This window comes from Typopeltis vanoorti, chromosome 24 (genome assembly GCF_054136105.1).
Source record: "Typopeltis vanoorti isolate ZY-2024b chromosome 24, IOZ_Tvanoo_1.0, whole genome shotgun sequence".
NCBI lineage: Eukaryota > Metazoa > Arthropoda > Arachnida > Uropygi > Thelyphonidae > Typopeltis > Typopeltis vanoorti.
In genome coordinates, this window is record NC_143572.1 from 22,907,979 (window position 1) to 22,934,404 (window position 26,426).

The 26,426-nt window shown below is 35.1% G+C and overlaps 1 protein-coding gene across 1 annotated transcript in view; it reads left to right on the top strand.

Annotated features, from left to right (window-relative positions):
- gny (ALG6 alpha-1,3-glucosyltransferase garnysstan) overlaps positions 1-26,426 on the top strand; it is a 124,567-nt gene that overhangs the window by 5,476 nt on the left and 92,665 nt on the right. The window contains exons 2-3 of the mRNA XM_090414126.1: positions 9,557-9,641; positions 10,699-10,788. Coding sequence (XP_090270252.1) covers positions 9,574-9,641; positions 10,699-10,788 — 158 coding nt within the window. The 5' untranslated portion in view covers positions 9,557-9,573. The remainder of the gene's footprint in view (positions 1-9,556; positions 9,642-10,698; positions 10,789-26,426) is intronic.

Here is a 26,426-nt window from a genome sequence, read left to right on the forward strand (position 1 = left end):
CTCTCTTTAAGGTTTCTGCCTGCTCTCTGAAGTGAACCAACCAGTTCAAAACAGCTGTCAGTCCAGTGAAACCTTTATCAAATGGACTAATAAAAGGTGAATATATGGACTTGGGCAGCACCCATGTCTTTTAAGTAGTCCAAGCTAAAGCAACTCGGGGATGCAGCATTCTCGTAAGCTCTCAGGTCAACTTATGAAACGTCATAGTTTCTACAAACGTTTGGCTTTTTATATCTGTCAAGCTATCATTGGTTTATACTTTTTTATGCAAATTATGGAAAGTTTAAGGTAATTTTTTATTTTCTCACTATCAGGTAGTCTCACTTAAGTGTCAAAATGAGGTAATTGAAAGAGATGTTGACATGCCTTTTAGGAACAACCACAGTTTTGCTCCTTACTCATCCTGACTTTATGGTGCATCTCATTATCTACTGGATGATGAATAAACAAGGATGGGACAAATTGTTTTTTCTGTATTGTTTAAATCAAATGAAGTTAATAAAAATAAAACAAATAAATGATAAATTAATTAACAATAAAATAAATGAATAATTTAATAATAACAAATTAACAGCAATAATAAAATAATTAATAATAAATAAATAATTTAATAATAAAAAATAAACTAATTAACAACAATAATAAAATAATTAATAATAAATAAATAATTTAATAATAATAAATTAACAACAATAATAAAATAATAATAAATAAATTATAAATCATAAATAAAATAGAGTAAGTCAAAATTATGTTAACACTTATATGGAATGAACATTTTAATTTTATTTTAAATTATATTTAAAAAATATTTTTTAAATTTTACAAGAAATGTTTTTCTCCATTTATTGTAAAATTTAAATTAATATTTTTTAAAAATATATAATTTAAAATAATTAAATGTTCATTCCATATAAGTGTTAACATAATTTTGACATACCCTGTAAAAATAATAAAGCAATGTTGGAGCATTGTTGGTTAAACAAGCTCCACACTATATTTGTCAGGGAACCAGTTTGAACCAGCTGAATCACAACATCACATAAGCAGAGAAGATCAGTGGAAAAGAAGTAGAAACAAAAGCAGAAAAAAAACTTCTTGCTGAAACAAAAGAAGACAAAAAAAACAAACAAACAAACAGGTGAATTCCTTCTAAATAAGAATTATAGAACATGATAATCAGGCAGTAATGATTAAGGAATGGAAGCAGTAACTACCTCCTAGTCTAGCCATAAATACTGTTACAACTTAAACAGCACATAAACCTTTAATCTATCAGTAAATTATCTACAAACCACTTGTATAACATGCACATAGCACTCAATGTTCTAGATGTTCCCCTTTTGTCTTCATGCATGCCTGAAATCTGTGAGGCCACATATCGATGATGACATGCATGACATTCAGCAGAAATGCTCCAAATCCACCTTCAGGCTGGCGATGCTGGGGTGTCATTTCTTGCAGGCTACTCTCTTGAGCTCTGACCACTATTTGAATTCTAATGGATTCATATCAGGACTTCTATGGCTAAACAGATGGTCATATGTGCATTTGCCTCTAATCACTGTTGTGTACAGGGTATGAGTCCTGTTGGAAGGTTCACTCCTTCAGGGACATATCACAAGTTCTAGCATGGTTTATTAATACACTTTGGCAAAGGTTTTCACTCCATTCTTGCAAAAATGCAACTTGATACCCCCCCCCCCCAGTTATAAATTCTTGGGGTGATGACCTATCTGAATCCTGGATGATATAGAATGTGCTGTACAACCATATGGGGCACATACCCGATTGTTTTGGTAGTTAAACAACTTTTCAGTGATGAAAATCTTCTCATCTGTAAAGAGGATATCTCTGTGTCTGTTGTTTGCATACTGCTGGAGAAGCGTTTTTGATTTTATCACCCTCTACTACATAAGTTGCGGTCTGCCATAATCCTGCGTTTTCACAGGATTATGGTGGAGATATGCCTTCACAGTCCTCATAAGCTGTTGCACCCTAACTCAGTGTCGACCTGTTTATTGATAGTCGATACTTGTCTGTATCGCTATAACAGTTAATAGTTTGATACACAAACATCCTACTGATCCTGAGTGTTTTAGGGTGTTGAAAATAACAAGTGGTTATATTCAAACCTTGTGAAGTGCTATTACATCTACATGGCTCTCATAATCTTCCCACTGAATGTTAACTTGTACAGCTAGACAAATCTCTACTGATAAATACACGAATGTTGGCTGTGCACAATGCCTCTAACGGAACCAGACCTGTGCAATTCTGTGGGCAGCACAGTTGTGTGTGGTTCTTGTAATAGTATTTATGACAAGACTGTATATTATCAACACTTAACACAAAGATAATCTTGAATGGTAGGCAGAGTGATATATGTTTGTTTAATGGTATGGTATGTTTAATAGAGAAAACACACATCTAAAAATAATAAGTAGTTATATTTATGTAGCTAATTAAATTATAAGCCAATATTTCATGTTGGTCACCAACGTATCTTCATAGGCAGCCAGAACTAAGTACGTCCGTGTAGGCACACTAGCAGAAAAGCAAAACAGATTGATATCAGTTGTTGTTTAAGAGATACTTGTGCCATGAGAGGTCTCTTTAAATTATCATAAAAAAAAAATAACATTGGATGAGTAATGCTATTTATTTAAGACTATATATCTCACCCTGAATATTACAGGCTATCATCAGTGGCGACTATAATTAATTACAAAGTAGAACATGAACAATGGATTGATTTGAAAAAGTAAAAGCTGTGTGATGGTATACATTAAACAACACAATGGTATAACTGAGCAAATATTGATAATTCATTACGCTATTAAAAAAATGATTGCTGTATGATTAAAATAAGACTTTCCCATATCTTAGATAGAGAGAAGCAATCATCGTTCTGATTTAAATTTGGATGGTGAAGTAAGGCCTCATCTCTTTCTTTAAACAAGCATTCAAATTTTTACCGACATCAATGAAGTAAGTGTGTTTCAGACCATAAGATGTTATGGTCTGTAACTATTCCATGCTGTGCCAAGCTATTTTTCACATTTCCTGTCGGTAATATAAGTTTGGTGTTCTCTTTTCTACAGAGCATCCATCAACAAATTATCAGCATGACTTCCATCTTCAAAAGATAAAGGAGCTCTCATAGTAACCATTGAACGGGAGCTCTTATAGTTTCCATCGATAAAAAATGAAAATAAAACAAAGATTTTCAGAGGAATTTCCCTACTTAGTGTTTCAGGCATGGTTTATGCAAGCATACTTGAGAAGAAACTAAGAAAAATTAAGGAAGAGTGACTTGGAGAAGAACAGTAATCTGGTAATCCTTATTTGGGCTCAATATGTTGAATTAAGCTCGACAAAATCTGTTTGAGAACAGGTTGAACAGATGAGAACAGGAAAGAGTTTGAGAACAGGAACCTTGGAGATTCAGTGGCAAACTCTGAAGAAAACATTGATTGATTCTGCCAGAGAGGCATGTGGTGAGGTTGTCTGCAAGGATAAAAAAATCAGAACTCCCTGGTGGACACAGGAAGTTAAAGAGGCAGTGAAGGAAAAGAAGAAAGCATATCAAAAGTTCCTGTCAAATAAGTCAGCTTGTGCTCTTAGAGAATATAGAGACAAATGCAAGAATGCCAAACACTGTGTAAAACTAGCTAAACAAAAGTGATGGGAGGACTTTGGCAAGAATATAGAAAATGAATATCAAGAAGGTGGCAAAATATTCTGGAGGTTGTTGAAGAATCTTAGGAATGGAGGAAAGAGTGCTGTAAAAGGAATTAGAGATGATAAAGGTGACATGAAAACTGGAGAAAAAGATATCCTTGAAGTATGGAGTAATTACTTTGAAAAACTGCTAAATGAAACAAGCAGTGATGACAGCACAGTGGTAAAAAAACATTGACCAGGCACGCAGGCAGGAATACATATCCATACTTGAAGTAGAAAAAGCCATCAAAGGCTTGAAATGTGGAAAGGCAGCTGGAGTAGATGATATTCGACCAGAAATGCTGAAGTATGGTGGTATAAGAGTCTTACAGTGGCTGTACTGCATAGTTCAGAAAGCCTGGACAGAGGGACGAATTCCCGATGATTGGAGTAGAGCTCTCATAGTACCCAATAAAAAGGGAAATAAAACTGAATGTGAGAATTACAGAGGTATTTCCCTACTGAGTGTTCCTGGCAAGATCTATGCAAGTATACTTGAGAAATGATTGAGAAGAATTGTGGAAGAAAAGCTTGGTGAAGAACAAGCTGGATTCAGGCCAAACAGAGGCTGTCAGGATCAGATCTTCACTTTATGACAAATAGTCGAGAAAGCATGGGAAAATAACAAAGATCTCTATTTAAATTTTGTCAATTTGGAAAAGGCATATGATAAGGTGCCAAGAAAGAAGCTATTCAATACGCTGCAGTTATATGGTGTCAATGGGGCATTATATCAAGCAATACTAAGTCATTATTTGAGTTGTAAATCAGCAGTCAGTTAGAATTGAAGGAAGTACAGGAAGATGGTTTAATGTTAAATTTGGTGTGAGACAAGGATGTACATTATCCCCTCTGTTATTCATTATCTATATGGATCACATTATGAAGGAAAGTGGTATTAAACATGATATCAAAATTGGAGATGTTAATGTCAGCTCTTTGCTTTATGCAGATGATGTTATACTTCTAAATAAATCCACTACAAGTCTGCAAGATTCTCTGACTAAATTGAATAACTGTTGTAATAGATATGGTATGAAGGTCAGCAATAAAAAGACAAAGACATTGAAAATAGGCAGAATCATTGAAAATGTCAACTGTGTTGTGAACGGAGAACCTGTGGAACAAGTAAAACATTTCAGCTACTTAGGCACGATTTTTACTGAAGATGGTAAATTAAATATAGAAATAGACAACAGAATCAGCAAAGCTGGTATGGTGGGAAGTCAATTGAATAAATTCATATGGAATATGAGAGAAATTAGTCAGAACACTAAATTAGCTGTATACAAGACAGTGTTCAAACCAGTTTTAACTTATGGATCAGAAGTAAAACACTCGACCAAAGACTAGAGACTGCAGATATGAGAGTCCTGAGAAAAATTAGAGGCATGAACAGTTGGCATCAATGGCAATATCATATTAAAAATGAGGATATTAGGAAAGAACTTGACATTGTCAGCATCCAGGAATGCATTAGCAGAGCTAATCTAAGGTGGTATGGTCACATAAACAGAATGGGCGAGGAAAGATTAGCAAAACAAGTGTTTTCTGCCAGGTTGGCAGCAAAATGACCCAGAGGAAGACCAAGATATAGGTGGATTGATATGGTACAAAGTGCCTTAGACGATAGAAATATAAGATCTGATAATGTTGGAGTCTTAACAAGTAACAGACTGATTTGGAGGAAAATTGAAGATAGTAATGATATAATTTTTTCATGTAGTACTATCATATCCTGTACACCGCTTGTGGGTACATGGCAGGAATTTGATGATGATGATGAAAATCTGTTTGTTCAGCCCAGACAGATTTTCACTTTTAGCACAAATATATTATACTTGACAAGAAATTATACATTTTTAATCCTGTGTCTAAGTGTGAAATATTTCATATCTACTTGTGTATAAAGTCTCTTAACTTCACATCAAAAATATTATACAGATATAAAATATACAGATATAAAATAGGTGGAAAAAGAAGAATTGGAAAACCAAGAAAAAGATGGCATGAGACCTGAACAGGCCATCTGGCCTAAAATCAATGTTAGGAAAAAGAAGATCACATCAGTACATTTTTTACTTAATACCTTATCATATACCTCTTCAAAATTTATAAAACTTAAATAGAGATCTTTATTATATTTCCAATGATTTATTCCCTATTTACAACTCCTCTGCAGCCTAAATTCAGTTTGTTCTTCACTGACTTTTTCTGCCTTTGGATGCATAAATCTTTGTATACTGAATAGTGAAATTTCTCTATAATTTTCATATTATTATTATTAGTAGTAAACCTCCATGGAGTCAGTGACTCATCATGGGACGTCCTCCATCACACACACACACACATCGTGAATGCATCATATCATGACTTGAATGCATTCACTATCTCCAGTCTTCCAGGCAATGTATTCTGACCTCCCACAACTCTTCATGCAAAAAAAAACCCTACCCCTCATCCCCTCCTTATACAGTTTCCTAGGATGGCCTCTTGTTCTTCCTTTGTCTCCACTCATTGTATGAAACATCTGATCCATATTAATCTGTTATTAACCCTTACTAACTTATATGTTTCGATCATGTCCCCTCCCCTCTCGTCTTTCTATCCACTAGACTGCAATTTGCATTCCTTGAATCTGCCTTCATACTTAACCCAGAGACAAAATCACCTTCAATCATCTCTGCACTCATTCCAACATCCCTTCATCCTTTTTGAAAACCTGCTGACTAAATATGTGCACAGTAATCCATATGCAGTCTGATTAAAGCTTTATACAAAGGAATCATAACATCCTTACTTGTGTGCTTTCCACACAATTTTAGTAAACTGTTCCTGAAATTTCAGGTCCTTATCCATCAACATCCCAGATCATTCATCTCTTCCACCTCCTCTAAGATATCCCACCAATCTTATACTCTGTATCCAATTTGTGTTTTCCAAACTTTAAAACTTTAAAACCTTACACTTTGCTACATTGAACTGGTAACTCCATTCATTTGCTTATTCAGAAAGTCTATTCAAATCCCCTTGCAAGACTACAACATCCATTGTGCTCCTCATAATTCTTCCTAAGTTTGTATCATTTGCAAACAACTATATATATATATATCATCATTTGAGCCCTTCCAAATATCATTTGCATACAAATTAAACAACAATGAATCCAAAACAGACCTTTGGGGTACATCACTGGTGACCATCCTCCTCTGGGATACCCCCCCCCACACACACACAACTTGCTAATACCTATTAGACAGCCAATGTCCAAAACAACGCACTAATTCTATCCAACCCCATCTATTCCAGTTTAATTACCAGCTTCTCATGTGACAATCTATCAAAGGCTTTAGCAAAATCTAAATATGCTATCTTGTTTTCTTCCTCTTTATCCAATATACAGTTTTATTTCTTTTTTTAAAAAATGAAAATAAATTTTTAAAAAAATTATAAATTGGTATGTGAGAGCACTACCCAATCATTTATAATTCATGCTTAAGACCAAGCTTTCTGAATATTTCAGGCTCAATATCATTTGCTATCTTTCCATATTTAGAGTTTTTTTTCCTATCCTAGCTATTAAAATGCTCATGATTTCATTTTCCTCCTGCCGGTTTTATAATTTTTCACAGTAATTATTTCAGACATCCATAGGATTCTTTCTTATGTTAGGTTTTTATACCTTTGATTTATCTTTTGTGTTACACTTTCTACTATTCCTCCAAAATTTTTTATTAACATTTTTGTCATCTTCTTGATAGTCATCTTCTGTGTTATTTGGTAAATCTAATGTTTCTTTTGTATAGCACCTTTTCATATATCTTTTCTACATTTTTTCTTTATGTTCTTTAAGAGCACATGCTTCAACCAGTCGGTTCTTAATTTTCCATCTTTGTAGACAGTTCACCACATGCTTTCTTTACTGAATTCTGCATTTTCTTCAATTTTTTCCCTTCAGTTTGTATAGTTGGTACTCATTTGTTTCCCAATAATAATTATATATTTCACTCAAAGTTCACATTTGAGAGTTCTTCAGTTTTGATTCTTTTCAAAATTTACTACATAGTTTTGATTTCTCCAGAATGCTCTTGCTTAACAAAAGTGGTATTGCTTATGCTTTTAAATCTTATATATATACTTACCTTTTCAAGGCTCCCATATACTCTTGCATCTGCTGTTTGCAACAATAGCGTAATGCACAAAACTTTTCTTGTTTGTGTGTGTACTTATTCACTACTGTCCATCCCTGGATTCATTTCATATTCTGCTATTTTAGCCTCTAACATGAATTAAGTTTTTCTCTTTTATATATTCTTAGGGAGGCAGTTGAATGTAAGAATGAATATAATATGCCAGAGCAAATAAGGACAACAAATCAGAGTGGGATAGTTAATATAAGGCATCAAGGTAGGGTGTATATATATATATATATATATATTATTATTATTATTATTATTGTTCCGGGAAACTCCAAGGAGTCGACAGACTCATCGAGGGAGGCCCTAACATCATGTCAAGAACAACTATTCAACATTCACACAGTATCTATCATACCTTGCCTTGAACTCATTCACGGGCGTAGCACCCACAACAGACTCTGGAAGCTTATTCCACTCATTCACCACTCCCCAAGTAAAAAACCTAGCTCTAACACCCTTGTCAACCACGCTCTTGCCCAGCTTCCATGCATGGCCCCTAGTCCTCCCACCACCAGTCATATTTTCAAAATTATCTTCTGGATCAATCTTATAAAAACCCTTCAGTAATTTGAATGTCTCAATCATATCACCCCTCCTTCGCCTATCGTCCAATTTCTGCAACCCACAAATCCTCAACCTATTCTCATAAGGTTCATTCCACAGACCTGCTATCATCTTGGTCACTCGTCTCTGGACCCTCTCCACTTCCTCCCCATCACGAAGAAACCCTGGTGCCCATAACTGGGCACAGAAGTCCAGATGGGGTCTTATCAAGGCTCGATACAGAGGAACAACAACTTGTTTCTCTCTGCATGTTAAAGTTTTTTTTTTTTTTCCATAGAAGAAAAAAGATATATAAAAAAATATTACTTTGGTACAATCACCAAAGTTCTAAATTATTAATGGATTGCTTACGTTAGAATGAACTCGTGGACTAGCTGCATTGTTGTTCTTGTACACGAGGACATGGTCTTGAGACTATCATAGCTGAATAGCAGAGTAACAATCAGAAATGTCAACCCCAGCCAAAATCTTTGTCATTGTTACTCCTCTGCTATTCAGCTATGGCGGTCTCTAGACCACATCCTTGTTCATGAGAACAACACAGCTAGTTAGCAAATTCATTCCAAGTGAGCAGTCCATTAATAATTTAGAACTGGTGATTGTACCAAAGTAATGTTTTTTATGTATCTTTTTTCTTCTATGTATTACGCATCCAACAAAGTCTTCTAGAAAGATGAAACTGGTAGTGCCTTTTAAAAATAAATAAGTTATATTCTGTTTTAACATTTGGCTATATAGTCATAAGTGATTTTTCCTTAAAATGTACAATAGCTGTGAAAACCTAATATATGAGATATATATTAGTTGTTCTCTATTGTTGTACTTTAAAAATTCTTCCCTTCATACATTTGGACCGTTTGTCTCAAGAAAAAATTGTCATCCCATAGGTACAAATGAATCTCATCAAATTTATCATTTTAAAAGTTGCCCACATCACTCTGTTTGATAATCGAATCTTTTTTTTTTTTTTTTTTTTAAGAAGTGTTTTGTTAAACACCTGAACGGAAATTTGCATAGTAATATAAATTACCAGTATATTAATAAAGTGATTTTCATGTTTTGTATAGGGCACAAAAATTTTCCCATGTATGGAGATTATGAAGCACAGAGACATTGGATGGAAATTACCATCAATCTTCCAGTAAAAGAATGGTAAGTGAATTATTTGTTTATACTATATATATGCAACTATTGAGTGGCCAGTTTATCAGATGATGGGGTGATGAATGAATGATAGATACAGAGAAGGCATGTGGGCAATTCATTATCATAATGGGTCAAGTGAATGACTTTGAACATGTGACAGCTCAGCACCAGATATGCAAGTTCCACAGAAACTTGCCTTGCTATAGCATAACAGAAAGTGTAAAGAATGATCTAGCAACAGAAAACATCCAGCCCACACCAATCTTGTGGCCAGAGTTAGCTTATCAATGTGAAAGGCTAATGGAGGGTTTCAAGAATCATGCAATCTAAGAGATGGGTCTTAATTAGCCAAGTGGCAATGCAGTGCAAAATTACAATAATGGTCTGCAAAGGAGCATGTTGAACAGTTTGTTTGACCCTCATAGATGGGATATAGCAATAGACAACCTCACTGAGTTTTGTTCTTGACAGCTAACAGCAAGGTGCCAGGTATGACATCACAGAAGCATTGATACTGGATACCTGAGGAGTGGAAGAAAGTTGCCTGATAAAATTAATTCCACTTCCATTTGTTTCATGCTGATGGTTGGGCTAGGATGTGAAGATAGTGTGAATTATTGGGATCCATTGTGCTGGGTGGTGACATGAAGTTTGGTGGTGAAGTGGGGAGTTTTCTTGACATGAGGCCTAAATGATGCCAATGGAGCCATATCCTGATTGAACATTGTTGATCTGTTCATGCTGACAGTTTATGTGCATGGTTATGGTTACTTTCAGAGGTTAATGCACCATGTTATAAGGTAGATCATAGGATGTATTGATTGAGGCTACAAGGGTCAGAATTGCTGTTGAACACTTCAGGCACTGCATGGAGACTATGTCCTAAATGAATTGAAACTGTTTTAAGGACCAAAGGAGATACCACTTACTGATAGGTAGGTCTTTATAATAAGCTGGTTGCTCTCTCTGTGTGTGTGTGTTTTATGTGATGATTGTATCAATAAATCAATTTCTTTAAATTTCTTTTTCTTTTGTCTCTTAAAATTTTATTTTACAAATCTAGGTATCAAAACAGTACAAATAATGATCTCTTATACTGGGGACTCGATTACCCACCATTGACTGCTTATCATAGCTTGTTTTGTGGCTACATGTAAGTTGCTTTTAATTTAATTAAAATGAAAAAAAAAACATGTTTAAATAACTGAATGATAGTTATATATTCAGTAAATTATAACTTTTTTTAAGGTCAAATATTAATTTGATTTGATATGAAATAACAAATCCAACCTATATTGATTTTAAATGAAGTTCTCATTATTATTGTTTAAAATTAGAGTTTTAAAAATATTTTTTTTTAAAACTAATGTGTATTTAGATCAAAATTCTTTATTAATAAGCAAATTAAAGTTATCTGCAAATTGCATTTCTGACTTGCAATAAAAGTTTCAATCATAGGCTATTGTATTGCTAAAGCTAACTTGACTTCATTTGCCAGAAGATCAGCACTTTACATCTTTCTTTGTAAAAACAAGGAGCACTTTTTATAGCTCATTTACAGTCCAAATGCATCCTTATTCAGTATTCTGAGAGAAAATCTCTCAGAATATTAAATAAGCCTTCATTCCAACCTATTTACTTGATTGTAATTAAAAAGTTGTAATCAAGCAAGAAGTCAAACACTTCTCTTTTGAGAAGCACTAGTCTTTGTTGTTGCATGGGTGATCTTCTGATTATCTTTAGGTTGACTAGAGTAAAGGATTTTAAACTTACCATGCTTTTAAAGTTTTTTTTTTGTTGTTGTTTATCTATAGATGCTAGTCATGACAAAACATTTTTTTTATCACATGCATACATGAAAGGTCATAAGACCTATAACATGTCATTACTGTTGTGTTGAATTAAATCATACATAGAAGAAAAGTATTTATCTTCAGTGTATTTTATTTCATTAAGGAAAGTTATTATTCAAGGTATGTGGATACAGAATAACTTTTTGTTTTTTTGGAAATTACAGTACAATATTAACTACAGTAAATTTAATATTTCATCAATATGATATGTGCCTGTATGAACATATCAGAAGTTTGAGAACCAGAGGTTTACTTGTACCCTAGGCCAAAAGAAATACCAAACAGTTTTGTTTATTAAGGATTGTGTTATATTGTTGTTTTTCTTATTTATCTTCCCTTTCTATCTTTCAATTGCTAACTTACTTCTTCAGATATCAGGCCTAATATACTTACATCTAGGATTGTTTCCTTTTTGGATACTGGCAAATTTATATTATGCTGCACCAGCCAGTATCCTGTAGCAGAAAAGATCCTTAGGGAGACAATACTAGATTCTGAAGTGCTCTTACACAATGTTTAACTTTAATATGGTTGTATAGATTTAGACTGCAGTCATGACCTAAATCTATGATTATATACACTTTCTAATTCCTTCCCGCCAAAAGAGTTCTATTTTTATAAGTGGTAATTCGGAATCATAGTCAGGCATGACTCAGGTCTAGGCAAATAAATCATGTTTATTGGAATATCAAAGCAAAATACACTAAAGAATTTCATGCATTCAGTTCATCTCAATACTAAATAAGGAAACTCAAGTTAAAAGATCAACACACTTCAAGTTTAAATCAAAGGTTATAACGCATGTAAAAACAGTAACTGATAATTGGGATAGATAGCAAATGATATGGTGTTAAACCAAAAGTCTTTTCTGCAAACAATTCATAAGATTATATAACAAACATTCTACTGTTATTCAGTTACTATAAATCTACAATCCCAGTCTCGTTATGTTAAATCAATCACATACAACACAAAAGATCTCTTCCAAACAATTCTTGTTCTCAAAAGGAGGCTAACTATTTAATTAGAGTCTGTCCATAAAGTCCTTTAGAGTAATGTTCATAATTTACATTCACAAACAATTTTCTCCCTTTTAAGGAATTCTAAACACAAAAATAGAGTAATTCTACTTCATCGAACTTTTTCCGACGTCTCTCAGCACCATGTATACGTCTGGTTACCTCTTGTCTATTGGCTGTCCTTACGGCAGTGTAGGGGCTAAGCTATCTTCATAATTACTGATCACGGACTCTATTTTCGAGTCTCAGGAAACATCTCTATTCCTTTCGATAGGACTTCTCTGCGAGGGCTCGATTCTGCTAGGACTGGAAATTTCACCTTCAGCTCTGCATGGAATCCTACCCCATTCTCAGGAAAGTTCACCGTTCAACATCGTAGCACTGATGCCTGCCTCATCCCCCCCCCCTTTTCTCGAACCACCGGCTAACTTCTGAACCAGGAACCAGAAAACGATAAGACAAGAGAGAGCTGATGCGGCGCTCATTCCTTTATATTCTTTGTTCGAGCGTCCCCTTTTTCAGAGTCCCCTTTGCACACGACCTATATCTTTTCTCCCCTTGGGTTCATCCCTTGCTCTCCCCTTTGCTGTCATACTCTTTTATTCACAGAATTCGCATTGACGTACCTTCTGCGTAAGCTCCTGCCTCCGGCGTTACGCTGGACACGTGTAGTTGTACACCTTCTATGAATTGTTACTTTATCTACCTGGTGACTCACAATCATTCTATACAGCTAAAGTGAGGCTTAAATAATATTAACAAATTCCTCTTTTAAGACATTCTCTAATTCGATCTTGGTATGATCACAATAGATTAAAGTAAATGATACATACAAATAATGTAATTTTATACATCTGTGAAGAAGTTTCACTTTAATTTCAGCTGATGTGCAGGTATTTCTCTTTTTCTGTGTAGTTTAGTATGTTAGACCCTGAATGAATGATTTCTTTGCAAGATTCCTTCATTCAGGATCTAACTAATTACTAAGTAGTTAGATCCAACTACTTATTAAGTATTTGTTCTAAAAACTTAGTAGCCATATGAAAAAATCTTCTTGAGCTGTGTATTGCAGTACACAATTTGAGAACCACTGGTATAAATCATAAAATTTCCGTTTAATTTTAGAACTTGTATTGTTTTTTATGGTTATCTTACATACACAGGATTCTTCAACTGACAGTATCAGTACTGTGGTTGAGAAGAAACTTGTTAACATTGGATTTGAAAGCCTGCAGATTATACTGTTTAAGAAATACATAAGATAGGAGGCTGTTTCGATGGATAAGAGTAGAGAGAACACACAAAGTTGAACGGAAGTTTGTGAATTTGAACTGTGAAGAAGTTGAGTGTTAAGACACATGCTAACAAACAGATGTAGAGAAGAATGAGGAATTACTGTTCCAGTTCAAATGAAGATCATGGAAATATCTATAGAAAGTGTAAGCAACAGGAGATGAATATTTATCGAAAGAGAAAGTAATACATTGAAGCATTTTTAATATTTCGAATTAAGGATTATGTAGTGCTGAAATTAAATGTGCTATTTCTTTTAAGTCACTTAAGGCCTCGTATTAGCTGAGTGATAATCTCACACCAAATGACGAAAATCATCTCCTGCCTTTAGGTGATGTGTTGTTTTCTGTGCTAAGTCAAGAATTTTAGGGAACAATTGATCTTTCTGTTTCAGCTCTGCAACCATACTTCCTCCTGAAACCCAGTCATTTTGGTATCTCGGAAGTTGCCTGTTGAGCTGCCATAAGATGACATCTCAGTAGCGAGCTCTAAGATATGTTTGTGATTGTCTGTGAAAGTACTAGCAGGGATAGATGGCATTGGTTAGATGATGAAGGTTGGTGGAGTAGTGAGACGAAGAGTTGTAGAATAGATGCCCTCCCTCGATGAGTCTTTGGACTCCCTGGAAGTGTGATGTAATAATAATAATACAAAAGATGGATAGACTTCAGCAATTGTTCCCTTGTTTAATAGGCTGGACATTCATTCATTAGTGGAATTAATGAGACAGATTTCTCCACCAGCTATGAATGATCCTCACCCACTAAATTAAGGAAGAGCTCTTAATCTGTCAGTCCTCTCAGTGTCTGGCCTGAGTGAAGTTCCCCATGTTGGGGCATCATCCAAGTGTGAGAGCAGTATTCATTTGTTCGATAGATTTGTGATTTGTATTGAATTACTAGTTGGGTTTTTACTTTCACTGTGAACAAGAGGGAAAACCTAATTTCTTAGATTGTGAAATGACATGTAATATGTTTATTCCAAGAAAGATTGAAAGTTAAGGTTCTTATCCCAAGAAGAGATTCTTGGGATAAGAAGCCCTGTCTTGACCAGAGATTTGCATGTTATGAAAAGTAAGCCTTGAAGAAAATGGTTATTTTTTGTAAGAAATAAGATAGGAGTTTGACACTCAGTGTATTGTTGCAGAAGTGGAGATTGTAAAAGTTTTATTGTTAATTTGTGTAGTGAAACGTTTGTTGATCAAGAAAAAAGTAGAGGGATACAATATACTGTCATCAGCAAAATCACAGATTGGATTTGTGGGTAATAGGATAAGACAGTTGATAGATAGAAGGATGAGAGTAAATGAAAAAACAGTGCCTTGTTGAAGGTTTTTTCACTTGGTTATAAATTCAATTAAAGATGCCAAAAAATTATATTCTTGGCATCTTTAATTGAATGAAGTATCTTCATGACTAGGTTACTTGTATATAGTGGCCAATAACTTAACATTAATTGTCTTATTATCCCATAATGCAAAGCACGTGTTTTCTGGCATGTATAATGCTATGCATTATGGACAGTGTCACTACTCAGACTGGTTTTAACCTTTGTATAAGTTAAAGGTCTTCTACAAAAACTAGGCAATCCTTCAGATTGCTTTATCTCAATGAGTAACCCAAAGAATCTTATAACTCATTACACTACATTAATCTCAGCTTTGCCCAATGGCAGGCAAAAGTCCACCACCACTGAGCCAAGCATCAACCTTCACAAGCTGCCAGCCAGAACTGCTTATCTCCCATAGCAGGGTATCCACTGAAGGGTCCCTGATAAGGACTACATCAGTAGAGGCCATATCATAGGCAGGTGTCTATTAGAATGCAGCAATCAAGACCAATTCAGTGGGCTTGACATATGTGAAAAACCACATCAGTGGGAGCAAGACCCAGAAGAGAGATCAAGGTTGAAGTAATGTAGAAGTCATATATTTCCTATATATAAGTAGAAGAGGTGTAACTCCTTATTATTAAAATAAACAAAAAAGAAAGCAAACAAAGTCTGAATGTGAAGATACTTCACGCCTTGTATCATGAAGATATTTCATGTGCAAACTTTGCCTTACACTTGGATAAAGCATTTGTAATTTGTGATCTAGTCTGTAAGGAACTATTATATGGGCTAATGAAGGTAAATGATCTGATCCAATATGGAGATATTTTTCTTAGGATTTTTTTCTTTTAGAAGCTTGTATTTTTAACCCTGTAAAAGACAAATACACTACACTGTAAAACATATGTAATTGACAGATATGTTACAAATCACAAACAATTTTATGAGTAAGTTAGGTATGCTTTACACAGTTTAATTTCATGCTTCTAGCTCATATTCTATTCTACTAATATTTTAATAACTTGTATTCTAATTGCATTCTGACTATACAAGCCAGCTTAGTCAGCATATATACTATTTGTTTATTAAAATAAACAAAAAATAAAGCAAACAAAGTCTGAATGTGAAGATACTTCATACCTAGGCTACTTGTACCATGAAGATACTTCATGTGCAAACTTGTGATCATCAAGCAGGCTGTGGGTTGAATCCTGCCACAGTGGATGTTTGTGAAGTCTTGAGGCAGAATAAGTTTTATTACCTAATGTAATACTACAGCCCTGCTGATTAGAGGCTAGCCCAAAGTGGTTGAAAAAAGTTCCATATTTGATCTCTATAGCAGGATTTCTGGACTATATAATAAATGGCAGTAATTATGGCAGTAATTTTGTACATAAGTCAAAAACAGAATTAAGTTAATTGCTCCAATACTGAATGAAGTTCAGTGTATGCAAGACTGATATTTCAGAATGTATCTTTATTATTATTATTATTGACTCAGATCATTGTGTTCTTGTACTTTTCCTTACTGGGCTCTCATATTACTTGATTAGTATTTATTAGACATTTAAGAATTGCCAAAAAGATACAAATAAAAGAGCAAAGTAAAGTTAATAATGGAGATTGCAAATATAATCTAAACTGCTGCACATAACGACTAAGAAGGTTATGTGTGAGAATGAAAATGGGGATTATTTTCAATTTGTCACTCATCTTCTGTCCAGACTATAGGCAGTTCCAGGTTACGAATGAGATACATTCCTGAGAACGTCTTTAAGTTGGATTTGTAATAGTGTAATACTGTAATAACAATAATACTACTCCTGTACTCAGTGGTGTGTTGGGACCGGCTCATGCGAGCCAGTTGTTAATGTTTTTAAGTCGGATGAGCCGGTTATTAAAATTCTTTATGAAAGGATAGATGATGAATGGTGCTATATACTTTTTCTCTTAAATATTTTGAAATTGTATAATAAACACTTACATATATTATTATTATTATTATCAAAAATAAATGCATAAAGGAGAATTCACAAAACACAAACTCAGTTTACGAACAGGAATTTGGGAACGATTTTATTTACTAAACAATGTCTGTATTTGTTAAAACACAAACACGTTATCAAAACTCCTGAACTGGGTATTTGAATAAACAATAATGCCTTATTTTTCAGCGAATTTCCAAGAACTTGCAACATTAAGTTCTTGGAAATGCAACATTATTGCACTATCGATAAACACAAAAATTCGTTGCGACGGTAACAGTCGCTGGTCATTTGATCGACTATGAGTGGTAATATTAGTGTTACATTTTTTTTGTTCAGGATTTCATTTGATAATAGGTAAGTTGTAGGTAATATAGGAAAATTTTCTTTAATATATGTTTTTATTTTGGTTTTTTCTTTTTTTTTAATAATTAAAATAATTTTAATCAGGATTAAAGTTTTGCAGTCGAAAAAGCGGATAGCTGTTAGTTGAAAAAATGAAATAGAACGAAACTTCTTAAACATTAAAAGGACAAAATTTGAAGAAGCAGAAACAAAGACATCTGAAGATACAATAGAACTTTGTGAAGAATCAAATTTTTTTTCATAAAGTGAGCTTGTTGTTAAAAATTTACCAACACACCACTGCCTGTACTATAATAATAGGTTACAAACAGAATGTCAAAACAAACTCAATATTAAATAAAAAATATTAAATATTTTTTAATATTAAAATATTAAAAAAAATTTAATATCATAAATATTAAAATAAAAAAAAAGTTGACTTTCATTGAAATCTTCACCATCCTATTCTGTTTTTACTAAAGCTTGAAATATGTAACCAAATTGTTAGCACAACTGCAGCATAGATTTGCTGCAGTTGTGCAACATAAATATCTGCCCTTTTTTTTTTTTTGCTGAAGTTATTGATTATAATTTCCATAATCATATGAGAAAAGGGTATATGTGGAACTACAAGGAGGGCGATTATGAAGAGCTCGGGAGACTGCTTGTGGGTGTAGCATGGAATGAGGAGTTAGCTGGAAAAGAGATCAATGCAGCTTGGGGGATTTTCAAAAAACTATCTAGTAGATGCTATGTCTAAATGTATTCCAAGGGTGAGAAGGTTAAATAAGGTAGGTGTGAAATGGATGAATAAAGAGATTAAGCATGCAGTACAGAGAAAAAGGGCATTGTGGAGGCAGCATAAGAGAAGTGGAAATAATCAATTCCATGAGGATTACAAAGACCAGGCAAGGTGGGTGACTTGGTTGGTGAGGGCAGCTAAAGTGAGATATGAACAGCAGTTAGCTAATGAAGCCAGAAAGAATCCTAAGGAGTTCTTTCAATATGTAGCAAAAGAAAGAATGAGTATGGAAGGATGACATTGATTGGAGAAAATGGTATAAAGACAGCTCTTGCAGAAGGTGTGAATGTGACTTCATGGAGAGATTGAGAACAGTTGATGATGGGGAGGAGAGAGAGACTGACTGTAAGTGAGCAAGAGGTGTATGGGGAGTTGAGCAAACTAGATGTTAATAAGGCTGTGGGACTTAATAATATATCAATATGTATTCTGAAGGAATGTGCCAGAGAGTTGATGCCGGCCTTGATATATTTTTTTAATACGAGTGTTGCACTGGGTCAAGTTCCTAAGGAGTGGAGAGATGGGAAGATTATGTCACTTCATAAAGGAGGTGATAGAACTCAAGCATCAAACTATAGGTCTATCTGTGTGTCAGTTGTTGTAGTTAAGTTGTTGGAGAAGCTTGTGAGAACTAAGATCCAGAATTGGGTTGACAACAATGGTATTATCTTTGATGGACAGCATGGATTTGCTATAGGGGGGTCATGTTTTAGTAATTTACTTACTTATTACATTAAGGTGACTGCTTCCTTGGACAGAGGAGAAGGATACACAGTAATATACTTAGATTTCGCAAAGGCTTTTGATAGATTACTGCATGATAAGTTGGTAGTCGAGCTAGAGTAGATGGAGTTGGATATTAGTTTAGTGCATTGGATCGGAGATTGGCTATCTGATAGGTATCAACAAGTTGTGTATGAGGGAGCGATATCCAGGAAAAAGAAAGTCACTAGCAGTGTGTTTCAGGGGCCTGTTTTGGGGGCATTACTGTTTAACTTGTATAGCAATGATATTGGTGAAGATTTGGATGGAAATATTCAGTTGTTTACAGATGATGCAAAGTTGGAACGAACCATGAATAGTAGAGAAGATGTTTTGGTCTTACAAGAAGACTTGAATAAATTGAGTGATTGGGCACGGGAATGGGGATGCGAGTCCAATGTTGCAAAATGTAAGGTTTTAAAATTTGGAAAACAAAAATGGGATGCAGTACTAATTAGTGTTGAACAACTTCTTGTATATGGGATTTTCTTAAAAAAAAAAAAAAAAAAAAAAAGCTGCCTGCTAAACCTTGTTTTTATGCTGACTTTTATTAAATTCAAATCTATTCACTTATTTTGGCTGTGATTGTGAATGATAGGTATCAATTTTATATTCTTCATAAAGGCATTCTTTATACTTCATTGGGATACTTTCTAAAGAGTGCCTGATATGAATTATATTATAGAGGTTGACAAAAATACCAAATCTCCATCAATAAGTAGTATAAACTAAAAGCGGTAATGCCTTTTTCTCTCCCTTAGAAACTGTATTTAACAGTAGCTTTTACGTGATTAATCCTCCATCTTTTGTGAGTATTCTGATAATACCTACGATTATTGATAACCCTATTCACTTTCTGAATACTCTTGATTTCTTTTTATCCATTTCTCCTTCCAGATACATCATAGCGCTCACTTCTCCTCTTGGTAATGCAGACCACATCCTTTGACAAGTCTGCTCTCTCACAGAACACCCCTTCTTCCCCCACTCCCAATCTTATGTTCTTTAGCATTACAAAGGTGCAAAGTGGAATGACCTCTGGAATTTTTACTCTTCTTTTCCATGGTATGACTATTGCTTCTGCTCCCCTGATCCAAATACCATCTCTGAACATGCCACAGAAATGATCCTGAATGGCATGAAGGCCTTCATTCCCCATTCTTCGCAAAATTCTCATGCAGTTTCAACAAGAAAGTGTACAAAATCAGGTGAAGAAAAAACTCAGTTTACCACAGATGGCTTGTATCAAGGACCCCCCCCCCCCAGTTTCATGTTCAGCCTATAATGAAGTGCATATAAATACAAAATACTCATCAGCAAATCTAAATTGGACTTCATAATAGCCAACGCTCTCTTGTCCAAATGGATGCTGTGCCTTTTGGTCCTTTGCTGAGACTATTGGACTCGATTTCTGCTCACCCGCACTTTCACCTCTAACATCACTCTTTTCCTCAAACTCCTGAATTAGATGACCATGGAAAATTGTCTCTTATCGTACCAGAATCTGAGCACTGTATGCCTCCTGTAATATTTTTGCCAAAAAGACTCCAGCATATTACTAAATAACTTGGACACTTTTTTTTTTTTTTTTTAAAAAAAGGTCTTTTGGAGGAATGCAATAATCAGAGCTAACAACTGTTTTGTATTGTCTCTTTAATCTTTTATACTTAGCTGGTACTTATCCCAGTGTGAAGCAGTCATGTATCTAGCCTGTTCCAAAAAAGGCAGACAGAAATCTACTGTGTAACTACTGACCATTCATCATCACGTCAGTCATTTTCAAAATAATGGAGAAAGTCATCAAGAGTCAACTTCTTTACTATTTGGAGGCTTGCTAATTAATCAGTAATGACAGTATGATTCTTAGCCTATATCATCCTACCACTGGACACATGCCATGGAAAAGTTTGGAGAAATGTTTTGTTTGTCTTGACATTTTCAAAGTGGCATTTCCAGAATGGCAATGTGTTTAACAAGCCTTGATGCTAGATTGCATCTAGTATTAAGGCTTGTTAAACAAATTCCCATCCATTGGTTTACCTGTCACGTTCTGTAATTGGGTAGTCAAATGGATGGCTCTCTTTCTTTGAGGTTTGTCACTAATGCAGAAATGCTTCAAAGCTCTCCTGTACATAAATTAGCTATTCTCAATCACCACTAATCCTATGCACAGTTTTGCTGATTATAGTACTCTCCATTCATCCTGCTTATTTCACAAACCATGCAGTACTTAGATTTCTCAGCCTTAAATATGGACTCCACACCTTTAATGGGGGAAAGGACAATCTGGTCACCTTCAATGCCACCAAAATGTAGTCTTGCCTTTTCTCTCGCAAAAGGATCTCAGCTCACCTACCCTTACCCTCAGTAATATGCAAATCACTACACGATATCAGATCTTAGACTAACATTTACCTTCAGCCTCTCCTGTCACAAACATATCACATTACTCACTTCCTCAGCACTAAAAAAACTTATTTTCTGCTCAAGATGCTATTTCTTACCCACTTAGCTAGTAATTGTATACAGATCTCAAATGGTGCACCTATCCCCCCCCCAAAAAAAAAATTCTTAGTGCTGTCCAGAGGAGAGCAATATGATCCTTCCCCTGCAGATGCACTTCAACCTCTATCTCCCAGATGTAATGTTTCAGACTATATCTGTTCTACATGCACTCCCATGTAGAACAGATATAGTCTTGAACTGATTATCATTCCTCCACTTTCTGTTGGACCTGTTACAACAAGCACAACTGCAAATACATTGAATGTGGTTATCCTCCTTTCTCGTTTAATCCATCTACCTATCCTCTGGAACAGCCTTCCTCATAAAGTATTCCCAAAACAACTACAGAAACTACAACTCTTCCAGAAAAATGTCATTTCATCTTTCTTAGTCCTCACCTGCACTGTGCACTCAGCACTGACGTGCTTATATATAGGTTTTACGACCTCTTGTGTATGAGATCAGTATTTAAAAAAAAAAAGAAGAAACTATGCTCAGCATAATAGTAATGTCTTCATATATATTTTTCTCACATACTCTCTGGTTTGCATGCGCATCTAGTATAACAGTTGTCATTTGGAATTACTTGTTTCCTGCATACATGTGACTGACTGTTGCATTACTCATTGTGGGTGGAAATAGATGACTATTCTCCCCTCAATAATTTGTAAAACTTTCTTTTATGCTTGAATTGAAAGGACAAAAATAAGAAGCATTACTTTTGTACCCCTCATAACTTTTATGCATATTCACATGTTTCATGTGCATGTAAAAGGTGCATAGGCTTAGTCTTGCAATAAATACTGTTACAACTTGAATGGTGCATAAACCTTTAATCTATCAGTAAATAATTTATAATTTTCAGCACGTACAAACCACATGTATAACGTGCATATACCAGCACTCATTGTTTGAAATGTCTCCCCTTCTGCCTTCATGCATGTGAAGCCTCTGAGGCCACATATTGATGACAGCATACACAACATCCAACAAAAATGAATGCTGCCACTGCTTGCCCCAAATACATCTTCAGGTTGGTGATGCTGGGGTGTCATTTCTTGCAGGCTTCTCTCTCTCGAGCTCTGACCACAATTTGAAGCCCAGCAGATTCAGATCGGACTACCATGTGTCCAATCAGGTAGTGATATGTGGTTAGGCATATTTGCCTCCAACCATTGTTGGAAGGTCCACTGCCCACCATGAAACAACCTGTTGTTCAGGGACCATACCACAGGTTTCAGCATGGTGTCTTGATACACTTTGGAAGAGGTTTTGACTCCTTTCTTGCAGAAATACAACTCAGATACCTCCCCCCCGATACATCGTCCTCCACCAAACCATCACTGGCGCAGGTGATGACCTCTCTGATTCTGGGTGCTATCCAGTGGTGCTGTGTGACCATCTGGGGCACATACCCAAACATTTTAGTGGTTAAACAACTCTTCAGCAGTGAAAATCTTCTCATCCATGAAAATATCTCTGTGTCTGTTGTTTGCGTACTGCCAGAGAAGTGCCTTTGATTTTATCACCCTCTGCTACATAAGTTATGGTGTTAGGAAGTGTCCAGTAGAACAACGGATAGGCTCTCATCCCCAGGTCATCAGTTAGTACATGTGACATTGTGTACTAACTGATGCCCTCACAAGCTGTTGTGTCCTAACGCAGCATGATCAACCTCTTCTATGGCAGTCAGATATGTCATCTATATTGTTTTAACAGTTAAGAGTCTGATACACAATTATCCTACTGATCCTGAGTGTTTTTAGCACATTGAAAATAACAGGTGGTTGCATTCCAACCTTATAAGTTGCTATTACAGCTACACTGCTCTCATAATCTCCCCCACTGCATGTTAACCTGTACAGCTAGACAACTCTCTACTGATAAACATGAATGTTAGCTATGACAGCATCACCAACTGAACCTAGCTTACACCGTTCTGTGGGCAGTGCAGTTGTGTGCAGAGGTTTGTAACAGTATTTATGGCAAGACTCTAAATATTTTGAACACTCCAGTGCATTGGTGTAAAGTCATGCACGATAAGTTATTTCATAACTTATCAAGCTCAATTTTACAAGGGTCTTAAACCAGAATATAACATAAAATGTAATGTGAAGTTGATGTAAGGTATAAATGAAAAGCTAGTTATAATGTATAGTGTATGTATGATTTGAAATTACCAGTAAAACTATTGTGCTCATCACAAAGGAAAAGAATTATTCTTTGTTAAAGTAATGAATCAGCACAAACATTGCCCAGATTAGTAAGGAACAAAAGAAACTCCCTGAGGGAAAAGATTGCAGAAACTTGCAAAAGTTGAAAATTCATCAAGAACAAAGACTCTGGTGCAGGCTTGCAAAAGTGACGTCAACATGCTTGAGGATAGGTGTGAAAATTGCGGAGGTAAAAACAAAGAACGGGAAAGGATATTGAAGTGACCTGGTGTGAGTAGGAAACGGCGTTCACTCATTCACGGGGGTTCACCAAGGTTCACTGGAGTCCCCCCGGAATTTCCCTGTGGAGTTGCTGTGTTTCTCCGTGACCACCAGCACCTGTGGCTGGGAACAAATGGTAAAGTCTTGCAGATCTCCCCAGGAGTCGTTCCCGATAGAATAGCTTCTAGGCATCGACTACAGAGATAGAGAAATGAAAGGACATCATTCGGAATTCGCACAATGCCACCATCAAGGATGAGATGTATTTCTGTGACGTCCTAGAGAGAACAAGAAGCGTCCTAATCAAGACAGAGGAATGAGATGCCCCAATGGAACTTTCACTGAACACAAGAGGCTGTTTGTGAAAGAAGATCTGTAAGTAACTATAATACATTGGTACTTGCTATGGATATATGCAACTGTGTAAAGGTATGAATTCAGTGTTGTCTTAATTATGTATAATGCTGTGTCTGATAGCATATTGTATGTTGTATTATATAATAATAATGAATGATAATTAAGATTTAGGTAGATTAGGAAAGGTAGCCATAACTAATTATTTGTCTCAAATGTACGTGCAATTCTTGGTTAGAATAAATTACTTGTAAACAATACACTGATCTGATACTCGTCAATGCTCTATCTCCAAGAAAAACCACAAACCTGTGTGCTGATAGGAAATTGCCATGACTAGCTTAGGTGTTGAGTAAGATAATGAGAAACTTCTCTTTAAGTTACGAGCTCTTGCATTTGACGTTACTCCACATTTCAATCCCTCACTCTCGGGAATTCAGTCTGGCTGGTGCCGTCAAAAATCAAATAAATTTGCCAGTCTGAAGAGCATAAGGGACTGAATAAGTTGCAGACATATGGCTGGCAGCAATTTGAATTAAAGTCAGTCATACATATAAGGATTAAGTCAAGGCAATAAAGGGGGGGGGGGACATCAGTTCAGCATAAGTGAGTTAGAAAAACATTAAGGAAAAGCATTAGATCTATGTAGAATATATGTATATACAGTAATTAAGGTAAAATTAAAATAAAGACAAATTTTACAAATGCCACAGTGACACAGATATAAAATATAACCTTAATTTTATAATGGTATGTTGGTAAGGTGTAGCAACATTTTGAGCAGACAGTTATTCCCCACCCCCCCACCCTTATGATTCCACTATGTGAGTGATAGTTTTGTAGTTTGGAACTTTTAATGAGGAAATGTAGTGTTTGGAAACTGCCATTGGAAGATCAACACAGAGTTTAGTTACCGTGGAGCTAAAATGAATTCCCTTTTTTCATTTCTTCATTTTAAGATAATCAGTTTTTGGTATAAATAAAGGAAATAAAATGTAAATCTTCTGATGTCCTATCCTTATCCTTAGCAAATATTGGGTACTGTTAAAAAAACTGGTCATTAGGTTCAAAGTTTGTGCTGCATTGATGTCTTTTTAGAACAAGAGCTTCAGTTAATTAAATCTTCTTTTCTCTTACCCTCTGTGGTTATAAATAAGTTTATAATGAAGTTAATTAAATAACTTATCTTATTCAGTCTGTCCCATTCTTGAGAATACATAAGATTTCCATTCCATATGTTCAAGGTTTATCAGAAAGATCAGCTGAGGTCTTACATTTTTTTCACTCTCAATTTACAAAATAGCTTCCATTTCATGTCCTCCTAAAGACTAACTCGAACCATTATCCCATGCAGGAATCTATTGAGTGCCTTGATCCTGTTGTCTGTCATACTGTAATCATACAGTTGCCAAAGATAACAGGAATCAGGCATCTGTCTTGTCCAGCATATGATTACTTCTGATTACAGGGTTCATTAGAACATAACTAATGTTCTTTACCAATCTGATTGACCGAGTGAATATCATTTCTGCTCACTGATGATAGGTTGAATCTTGCTGTGGCATAGATCTTTGTGAAAGTCTTTAGGTGACAGATCAGTTTCATTCCCCAGTGTTGTGTAAGAACCTTGTTTAATGGAGGGTCAAAGTGGCTTGGAAATAATTCCATATTTGGTCTCTAGACAGGAATTCTAGATTTATCTGGTCTTTCTCCACTCATGGTAAAAATGTATAATTTCAGTTCGGAACCTTTTATGGATGAAAAAAAAATTAATAAAAGCCATTTTCTACTAGAAAGATTGTTCAGAGAAAACTGAAGCTCTGTTATTACCAAAACCAAACCTAAAGAGAAATCTATTTTATCCCAAACAGTTATGGGTTCTATTTTAATCGTAGTTCTTATTTAGTTCTCTTTTTTGCATGTTAAATATGCACTGTGACATTGTAAATTTTAATTAATATGATTGTTCTATTTCCTCATGACTGTACTGCACCGAGTATGGTCTTCAGAAATTTGGCATAAAATATTGCTTAAAAATATAAATGAGGTGATCAAGATCATCATTTTTATTTTAGAGAGTTTAAAAGAAAAAGATAATAAACTTGT